Source organism: Euleptes europaea, chromosome 1 (assembly GCF_029931775.1).
Source record: "Euleptes europaea isolate rEulEur1 chromosome 1, rEulEur1.hap1, whole genome shotgun sequence".
Classification (NCBI taxonomy): Eukaryota; Metazoa; Chordata; class Lepidosauria; order Squamata; family Sphaerodactylidae; genus Euleptes; species Euleptes europaea.
Window position 1 is genome coordinate 179,484,563 of NC_079312.1, and position 10,311 is coordinate 179,494,873.

General features: G+C 51.7%; 1 protein-coding gene across 1 annotated transcript in view; it reads left to right on the forward strand.

Annotated features, from left to right (window-relative positions):
* Nucleotides 1–8,303, forward strand: part of SMC1A (structural maintenance of chromosomes 1A) — a 35,813-nt gene extending 27,510 nt beyond the window's left edge. The window contains exons 20-25 of the mRNA XM_056851859.1: nt 569–725; nt 831–985; nt 5,646–5,797; nt 6,169–6,238; nt 6,692–6,802; nt 8,178–8,303. Coding sequence (XP_056707837.1) covers nt 569–725; nt 831–985; nt 5,646–5,797; nt 6,169–6,238; nt 6,692–6,802; nt 8,178–8,261 — 729 coding nt within the window. The 3' untranslated portion in view covers nt 8,262–8,303. The remainder of the gene's footprint in view (nt 1–568; nt 726–830; nt 986–5,645; nt 5,798–6,168; nt 6,239–6,691; nt 6,803–8,177) is intronic.
* The last annotated feature ends 2,008 nt before the right edge of the window (nt 8,304–10,311 follow it).

A 10,311-nucleotide genomic window follows, 5' to 3' on the forward strand; every position in this document is an offset into this window, starting at 1 on the left:
TCGCCTGCTCTCTTGCGCTCGCTCTCTCTCTCAGGCACGCGGCTCCTCAGCCCGGCTGCCGGCGCGAGCGGGCGCAAGAGCAGGGGCTCTGAACCAAGTTCGGAGAGCCGCACTCAACAGGCCAAAGAGCCGCATGCGGCTCGGGAGCCGCAGTTTGCAGACCCCTGGGCTAGTCACAGCTCTCTCAGCCTCACCTACCTCACAGGGTGACTGTTGTGGGGAGGGGAAGGGAAGGAGATTGCAAGCCGACTTGATTCTCCCTTAAGTGGTAGGGAAAGTTGGCATGTAAAATCCAACTCCTGTGTGTCCTTCTTGGATGTTCTGCCTCCAAGAAGTCCCCTTTGCAGAATTATGGTGAGGATAAACGTGGGAAGGATGAATAGAGAATTGTCTCATGTGCCAGATCTTTTGTAGGGGCCCCTTAACTGGCCGTTTCCCGGCATCAGCTGCGCCTGTATAGATCCAGAAAGACCTTGCTTTCCTCTCTGACCCTTGTCCTGCTGTGCCCGGTGTCGTGGGGCTGGGGACTGGCGGAGTCCCTTCGCCTCACGGCACTTCCCCCTCGCAGGACGCCCAGGCGGAAGACGAGATCAAGCAGGAGATGAACCAGCTGCAGCAGAAGTTGAACGAACAGCAGAGCATCCTGCAGCGTATCGCTGCGCCAAACATGAAGGCCATGGAGAAGCTGGAGAGCGTGCGCGACAAGTTCCAGGAGACCTCCGATGGTACCAGCTCCCTCCCGGCGGGCGGTTAGAGGCTTGGTGTGTGTGTGTTGCAGCTTCCGTCGGGAAGGCCGCCTAATGGCCGATCCTCTCCCTCCTCCTCCGCAGAGTTCGAAGCCGCCCGAAAACGTGCCAAGAAAGCCAAGCAGGCCTTTGAGCAGATCAAGAAGGAGCGCTTCGATCGCTTCAACTCCTGCTTCGAGTCGGTGGCCACCAACATCGACGAGATCTACAAGGCCCTGTCGCGCAACAGCAGCGCCCAGGTGAGAATGCGCCCGGCTGCAGGGCACTTAGAATCATAGAGTTGGAAGGGACCACCAGGGTCATCTAGTCCAACCCCCTGCACAAGGCAGGCAATTCACAACTACCTCCCACCCACACACCCCAGTGACCCCTACTCCATGCCCAGAAGATGGCCAAGATGCCCTCTCTCTCATGATCTGCCTAGGGTCACAGAGTCAGCTTTGCTGACAGATGGCCATCTAGCCTCTACTTAAAAACCTCTAGGGAAGGAGAGCTGACCACCTCCCAAGGAAGCCTGTTCCACTGAGGAACCGCTGTAACTGTCAGAAAATTCTTCCTAATGTCTAGACGGAAACTCTTTTGATTTAATTTCAACCTGTTGGTTCTGGTCAGAACTTCTGCCAGGCTCCAGCATGGTGTAGGGGCTAAGAGCAGTGGACTCTAATCTGGAGAACTTGGTTGGTTTCCCCACTCCTATGCACAAAGCCATCTGGATGACCTTGGGCTAGTCACAGTTCTCTTAGAGCTCTCTCAGCCTCACCTACTTCACAGGGTGATTTGTGGGGAGGGGAAGGGAAGGTGATTGTAAGCCGATTTGATACTTCCTTAAGTGGCAGAGAAAGTCGGCATATAAAAAACAACTCCTCTTCTTCAAAGCTCAAGTCAGCCTACAACATAGACAAGACACATAAAATAAAACATGTTAAAAAACATCAAAACCAAAATTTAAAATCACAACTCAGGACTGCTAGTAAACTTCTAAGCTAGCGGTTCCCAAATTGTGCTCCAGGGAGCACTTGATGCTCTGCAAAACATCTCCTAGTGCTCTGCGAAGAGATTGGAAAGCAAAATACTGCTGTCATTCGGTTTAGTATATAGGTGCTAGGTGAAAATTAGTGTTTTGATTCGAATTTCTCTCTTGAAAAGTGTTCCGTGACCCAAAAAGTTTGGGAACCGCTTCCCTAAGCAAAGGTGGTCCTAAATAAAACTGTCCTCAGATGCCTCCTAAATATTGAAAGTGAGGGGGCCAGGCACATCTCTCTGGGGCAGTTGTTCCAAAATTGTGGGGCTACCTCTGAAAAGGCCCTGTCTCGAGTGCTCACCAGACGAGCTTCTTTGATTGGTGGAACAGTCAGGAGGGCCTCTCCCTGAGATCGTAACTCCCTTGGCAGGAACATATAGACCGTCCTTCTGCGACCTACCTAGATTATGTGAATTGAGCTGTCTTGTATAGTTTGCTTCATGCAAGTACTAATGCAAATGCAACCTTTATTCTGCTTCTAGTAGTCACGGGCTGGCTCTGGATGCCACGCAGGGCACTGAACCACTGCCCTCCATGCTTCTTCCTCTGCCACCTCTCTGGCTTCTGAGATGCTTCAGCCCACAAGTTTTTAAGTGTATCTTCGCAGCCAGGAGGGTTAGCAACTTTATTTTTTCCTCCCAAGTTTTAAAGAGGGCTGAGGTTTTTCAGGAAGCAGAGCTCTGCACCCGGAACGGTGTTCTGCGTTTCTTATGTGCTTTCACAGAATCATAGCGGGCTCACAATTGGATGCCTTCAGGCAGTGGTGATTGAGTGTTTCTGGAGATAGTTGCCATGCCTTTTAAAAATGGAATAAAACCCACGCAGGGCATAGAATTATAGAATCCTGGAGTTGGAAGGGGCCGTACAGGCCATCTAGTCCAACCCCCTGCTCAGTGCCTAGAGCAGGGGTTCCCAAACTTTTCAGGCCACCCCCTCCCTTGGTTCCACAAACTCAATCCCAGCACCCCCCACACTGTCCAACAACACAGTTGAAGGGGCCCACCTCTAGCACCCCCTGCTGCCCCCTTGCCTCTTAGTGCCCCCCTAGGTAATCCCACCGCCCCCCAGGGGGTGGTACTGCCCACTTTGGGAACCACTGACCTAGAGCATCCCTGACAAGTGCATGTCCAGCGTCTGCTTAAAGACTGCCTGTGAGGGGGAGCTCGCCACCTCCCTAGGGAGCTGATTCCACAAAAAGCAAAAGCGAGTGTTTGTATTTGTCCCTTGTTTGGTGGTGGACAGGGCTGTCAAGTTGCAGCCGACTTAGGCAGATGATGAGAGAGGGCATGTTGGCCATCTTCTGGTCACTAGGGGGTGTGGAGGGGGGAGGTAGTTGTGAATTTCCTGCATTGTGCAGGGGGTTGGACAAGATGACCCTGGTGGTCCCTTCCAACTCTATGATTCTATGACTTATGGCAACCCGGTAGGGTTTTCAAAGCAAGAGACATTCAGAGGTGGTTTGCTATTGTCTGCCTTTTCTCGGTGGTCTCCCGTCGAAGTACTAACCAGGGCCGACCCTGCTTAGCTTTGGAGATCCTTCTCTGTTTAGCGTCTGAGATCTGATAACATCAGGCTAGCCTGGGCCATCCAGGTCAAGGCACAGACAAAGAGAAATGGCTTGCCACTGCCTGCTTTTGCATGGACTTCCTTGGTGGTCTCCCATCCAAGTACTAACCAGGGCCGACCTTGCTTAGCTTCCAAGCTCTGGCAAGATTGGGCTAACCTGGGCGGTCCCGGTCAAGGTGTCCCTTAGTTAGGCTTTTCATAATCCTGAGCTGGCGTGCCGCCAACTGGAAACTAAAAACTCTACTCCCGTGGGAGTCAGAGTTTGAGAGTTCAGTAGAAGTCAATTCTGGAAATTGCATTCATGCAAATTTGCCTTCCAGTTACAAACAAAACCTTCTTCTAAAACGTCAATCAATGCCTAACAAGACTGATTTCACGTTACGGCACAGTTGGTACTCTTTTTTTGTTCTTATGCAAAATGTGCTATTTACCCGCGTGCCGGGCATTGGAAATGCTGCCGCTCATTGTCTTCAGACAAAGTTCTGCCAGCTCTGACAACCACCCTGGCCCAGCCGGAGCCAAACGTGCGTGGCGGCACGCGCATCTCTGGCAGTACACGCAGCCATGTGGAGTCTGATGTTCTGCGGTAGTAACAGTTGCTTGTTTGGGAGGAGCTGGAAATCAGATCCAACCTTCATCCTCCCACCCACCCCACCTACACCAGACACGCGGTGTGGTTCCCAGCTCCAGCGCCACGCTTTTCATTAGCCACGAAGGCTAGAAATCTGTATTTTCCATTGTAAAGCGAGCGTCGTAGTGCCCTCAGGAGCACGTTTTAATGATTTGCTGATTTTTTTTAACTATCAGTTTCCGCTTGAGACGACGCACCTTAGGCATAAAACAATAAAAATGAAAAATGGAGTAAAAATCTTGAGAGTTAACAGTAATTAGTAAAACCGCTGATTCAAGTTCTGTAGTGTCTTAGAGACCAGCGAGCTTTTCAGGGTACAAGCTGTGGCTCAGTGGTCGAGCATCTGCTTGGCATGCGGACTGTCCCAGGTTCAATTTCCGGTATCTCCAGTTAAAGGTACTAGGCAAGTAGGTGATGTGAAAGACCTCAGCCTGAAACCCTGGAGAGCCTCAAAGAGGGGCCGTGGCTCAGTTTGTAGAGCATCTGCTTGGCATGCGGAAGGTCCCAGGTTCAACCCCCGGCATCTCCAGTTAAAGGGACTAGGCAGGTAGGTGATGTGAAAGACCTCTGCCTGAGAGCCTTGGAAAGGGGCCATGGCTCAGTCGTAGAGCATCTGCTTGGCATGCGGAAGGTCCCAGGTTCAATCCCCGGCATCTCCAGTTAAAGGGGCTAGGCAAGGAGATGATGTGAAAGACCTCTGCCTGAGACCCTGGAGAGCCGCTGCCGGTCTGAGTAGACAATACTGACTTTGATTGACCGAGGGTCTGATTCAGTAGAAGGACGCTGCATGTGTTCATGTGAGCTTTCGAGAGTCAACGTTCGCTTTGTCAGAGACGTTAGGACAGGGGCGTCGAACATAAGGAAAAAACGAAAAGGGGGAAAACTCAGACTACACAAAGAATTAAAAGTGGAGCTAATATTATACAAATTGTTATTAGACTTTATTATGAAGTGTACACGTGTTAAAAACACTAGGTCTTAGGTTCAATCCCTGGCATCTCCAGATGAAGGGACCAGGTGGCAGATATTGTGAACAACATCTTTCTGTGACCCTAGAGAGCTGCTGCCAGTCAGAGTAGACAAGACTTTATCTTGCTACATCAAGTCTCAGTAGAAGGCAGCTTCATGTGTCTCAGACCAATGTAGCCAGGAAGGATATTCATTCTCCCCCCCTCGTCTCCCCCCCACCCCCCTTCCCCCGCAGGTGCTTTCTCAGACTCTCAAGCCAGCGTGGTGTAGTGGTTAAGAGCGGTGGTTTGGAGTGGTAGACTCCGATCCGGAGAACCGGGCTTGATTCCCCACTCTTCCACATGAGCGGCGGAGGCTAATCTGGTGAACTGGATTTGTTTCCCCACTCCTCCATGTGAAGCCAGCTGGGTGACCTTGGGCTAGTCACAGCTCTCTGAGCTCTCTCAGCCCCACCTACCTCACAGGGTGTCTGTTGTGGGGAAGGGGAGGGAAAGCTGATTTTAAACCACTTTGAGTCTCCCTTAAGTGGTAGAGAAAGTCGGCATATAAAAACCAACTCATCTTCTTCCTCTTCTTCCCATTCCCTTCGTTTTCCCTCACAAGAGCGTATTTTAGTTGCAAGGTTCTGTTGCCCTGGATTACAATGGTTGGGCCAGTCCAGCCCCCAGCATGCAGATTCCTGAGGCCTTCTTTCTCCATTCTTCTTCCGCAGGCCTTCCTGGGTCCCGAAAACCCTGAGGAGCCCTACCTGGACGGCATCAATTACAACTGTGTAGCGCCTGGCAAGCGTTTTCGGCCCATGGACAACTTGTCCGGGGGGGAGAAGACGGTAGCTGCCTTGGCTTTGCTCTTCGCCATCCACAGGTGAGGGATCGGCCGTGCCGTGGGGAAGCGTTGGGCAGCCGCTGGCGTGAGGCTCTCCGCCCATGATCTCGGGGAGCTGCTAAGCAGTCAGGAGTGGATACTAGTCACATTGCATGCATATTCTCTCCAGTCTCTAAGGAGCATGCCTATTATAGGAGGCGGGATAATGCCGCTGCAGTCATCTTGTTTGTGGGCTTCCTAGAGGCACCTAGTTGGCCCCTGTGTGAACAGACTGCTGGACTTGATGGGCCTTGGTCTGATCCAGCAGGGCCTTTCTTATGTTCTTATGGAAGCTGTGAGCTGCGAGGACCCAACAGCATCTCACGTTCCTACCCCTGCCTTAACAGCCACGTCTTTTCTTCTGTCCCTAGCTACAAACCCGCTCCGTTCTTCGTCTTGGATGAGATCGATGCTGCTTTGGACAACACCAACATTGGCAAGGTGGGTCGGACTGGAGGCTCAGATGGGGGGCGGGCTGTGTCGTATGGGGGTGGGTGCTGGGATGCTCACCTGGCCATTATTCTCTTCTTGTGGTGGTTAAGAGCGTTGGTTTGGAGCGGCGGATTCTAATCTAGAGAACCTGGTTTGATTCCCCACTCCTCCACATGAGTGGCGGACTCTACTCTGGAGAACTGGGTTTGATTCCCCACTCCTCCACATGAGCGGCGGACTCTAATCTGGAGAACTGGGTTTGATTCCCCACTACTCCACATGAAGCCTGCTGGGTGGCCTTGGGCTAGTCACAGTTCTTAGAGCTCTCTCCGCCCCACCTACCTCACAGGGTGTCTGTTGTGGGGAGGAGAAGGGAAGGTGATTGTAAGCCGGTTTGATTCTTCCTTAAGTGGTAGAGAAAGTCGGCATATGAAAACAAACTCTTCTTCCCCCCACCCCCAGGTGGCCAACTACATCAAGGAGCAGTCCACCTGCAACTTCCAAGCCATCGTCATTTCTTTGAAGGAGGAGTTCTACACCAAGGCAGAGAGTCTCATCGGCGTCTACCCCGAGGTATGAAAGGGGCAGTTGAGAGCATCATGGTGGGGGAACCGAGGGTCTGATACATAGATGTAAACCCACTGTCAAGTGGAGGAGCTGCGGCTCAGCAGGAGAGCATCTGCTTGGCATACAGGAGGTCCCAGGTTCAATCCCCAGCATCTCCTGTCAAAAGAATTAGGCAGGAGGTGATGTGAAAGACCTCTGCCTGAGGCACTGGGGAGCAGCTGCCAGTCTTAGGCAGTACGGCTTTGATGGCCCAATGGTCTCATTCAATGTAAGGCAGCTTCATGAGTAAACAGTGGGGAAACAGTGTGGCTCAGTGGAAGAGCCTCTGCTTTGTGTGCAGAATGTCCCAATTTCAATCCCCAGCATATCCAGTTAAAAGGACCAGGCAGTATTTGATGGGAAAGACCTCCACCTGAGACCCTGGAGAGCCGCTGCCAGCCTGAGTAGACAATACTGAGCTTGACAGGCCAAGGGATCAAGTAGCTTTATGTGTTCATACAATATCCTTTGGGGAGTGGTAGCCATTCAGTGGTGGAGCCTCTGCTTGGCATGCAGATGCTCCCAGGTTCAACCCCCGACATCTCTAGTTAAAAGTACCAGGATGTAGGTGATGTAGAAGACCTGCCTCTACCTGAGACCTTGGAGATCTGCTGCCAGTCTGAGTAGACAGAACTGACCTTGATGGACCAAGGTCTGATTCAGTAGCTTCATGTTTGGGGAGGGGGCCATGGCTCAATGGCAGAGTATCTGCTTGGCACGCAGAAGGTCCCGGGTTCAATCCCCAGCAGGTTCAATCCCCAGCAGGTGAAAGCCCTCACCCTGAGACCCTGGAGAGCCACTGCCAGTCTTCGTAGACAGTACTGACCTTGATGGACCGATGGTCTGATTCAGTGTAAGTCAGCTTCATGTGTAAACACTGAGGAATGGCTGTGGCTCAGGAGTAGAGCCTCTGCTTGGCATGCAGAAGGTCCCAGGTTCAATCCCCAGCATCTCCAATTAAAGGATCTGGTTTGAGGTGATGTGAAAGACCTCCACCTGAGACCCTGGAGTTCTGATTGCCAGTCTGAGTAGACGATACTGACTTTGATGGACTGATGGTCTGGTTCAGTATAAGGCGGCTTCATGTGTGTTCAAGTGAGAATCCTTTCCCACCTAAGCCTCCCTTCTTTCGGGTGGATAAATATTTGGCAGCCTGCTGTCTGGGCTTGTGAGCACCCCTGCCGTAGGAGAGAGACCTCCGAATGAAGGGGGGGGGGGTAACGTGTACTGAAGCCGAGTTAGTCCAAATGTATTGCTTTTCATTTGAAAATCTCTGTGTTGTGTGACTTGGAGTGGCGGATGACTTCACGCGTACACCCCTTGGCTTTATCCTCCCCTACAGCAAGGAGACTGTGTCATCAGCAAAGTCCTGACCTTTGACCTCACCAAGTACCCCGACGCCAACCCCAATCCCGGTGACCAGTAGAGAATGAAGAGGCAAGACTACTGCCCAGCTAATTCCCACCCCTTCTTCTCTCCCCTCTGCCTTTCTGCCCTCCATGGGCCTTATGCCTTTTTCCGCCCTTTATTTATCCTACGATATTTCTAGTGTTTGTGGTTTTTTATGTGCGCGCGTCGGGTCAGAGAGATGAGTCCCCGGAAAATGGCCTAGGCACACGCAGGGTTAATTGTACAGGACCAAAAACCATGGTGAATTCACAAGGATCCCTCTTGCACAGAGGGGTTCCTCAACGACGCGGCTGCAGTAATTGCTTGCTTGTTTTTCTAACCCTGATATCATATGAATGTGTATTTTGTGCGTGATTTTACAATTAAAATCTGTTACCTTCCATCCGCTGTTTCCCCCCCTCCCCTACGGAAGATCGGTTGGGAATGGCACGTCGGGGCGGGCGGGGGCTCAGTGGCGTTGGAAAGAATGGGTGCCTTTTTCCGAGAAGTACCAAGGCTGGGTCAGCGTCGCGGGGTCTCCTGAACGTCCCTCTCCCCTCCCCACAACTGCCCCCCCCCCACAAGTAGCAAACGTTCCATAAATGCTGACAAAGTCTCGTGGGGTTAAAAGCAATTTACTGAAAAGGGGCGTGTGTTTGTTTTCAAGGCAAAGGTGCATTTGGCATAAGTTCATTTCCTGCCAGAAGCTAAACCGTCTTTGCGGTTTTAGCAAGCAACCCCTGGCTTCTTCTTGGGTATGCCGGATCATCTGATTCCAGGGTTCCCGATTTCATGCCCATGGGGACCGCGGTGCCGCTGACACGTTTTCTGGCGCCTGCCACGTGTATTTAGGAAGTGGGTGGGGCCAAATAGAGCCAGGCTTCTGATCGACGACGGGATATTTGATTGGCTGTGCGGATTTTTTTTTTAAGTTGCTTTGGCAGCAGCTGCCGCCACGGCACAGAGATCTGCAGCGTGTTACCGAAGTTAAGCCGGGGCCATCATTTTGGGGCTGGCCCCGCCTCCCGCAGAAGCCATTTTGCGGCAGCCGTTTCGACGTCGCTTCCACCCTGCTGTTTCAGAATTCCAAACGAGCTCGCAGGCTCAACAAGGTTGGGGACCCCTGGTGTGATTTGACCTCGATCGATCTGCGGATCAAAAAGGATGACAATCAGGGGCGGTGTCTACTTCAGGCTAAGATTGGTGGTTAGGAGCGGTAGACTCTGATCTGCAGAACCGGGCTTGATTCCCCACTCCTCCACATGAAGCCAGCTGGGTGACCTTGGGCTAGTCACAGCTCTCTCAGCCCCACCGACCTCCCAGGGTGTCTGTTGTGGGGAGGGGAAGGGAAGGTGATTGTAAGCCAGTTTGATTCTTCCTTAAGTGGTAGAGAAAGTCGGCATATCAAAACCAACTCTTGTTCTATAATGTTTCTCTTTGACATAATTCATCACTTTTTATAGCTCCTTGGAATAATTTATTTTGGTTTTACTAATCGTTGGGGGTGGGTGGGAATTGCCATATTGGCTGCTACAGCAAAGCTTATTGACCCACCCCCTGGTGTTTTTTTAAAGGAGCACATTTTCAAGTTGGACCCAGCATGAGGTCTAGAAAATTTGCTTGCTTTGAAATGAAACTTGAAGTTGTAAGCTGAATTTTATCCCCGGTACGCTCTTTGCGCTTTTCCCGTGCTCTCAGAAAAGACGGCCCCGGGCCTCACCCTGATTATGAAACTGCCATCTTTTCCCAGATCGCAGGAAAAGCGCAAAGAGCGTACATGGGACAAAATTCATTATGGGGCAGCTCTTCCCCATCTCTGATAATGCACTCCTGCAGCTGCCCCGTTCCTTCCTTGAGGGTCGTTCTGTGTTTATGGCTTTTTAGTCATCTGATCTAGAACAACATTTTAAAACAGCCATCCGTGTGGTTTGAGAGAGCGACAGCTTGGCCGTGCCTTGGCTCATAAGTGACTTGGCAGCCCTTCGGTCTTCAGTGGGAACTGGGGTCTACAGGAGGTTGGGTAGGGGGTCAAGGGCTCCTCCAACATCTTGCTACCTCAAGGAACTCTGCACATGCTCTGAGGAGCC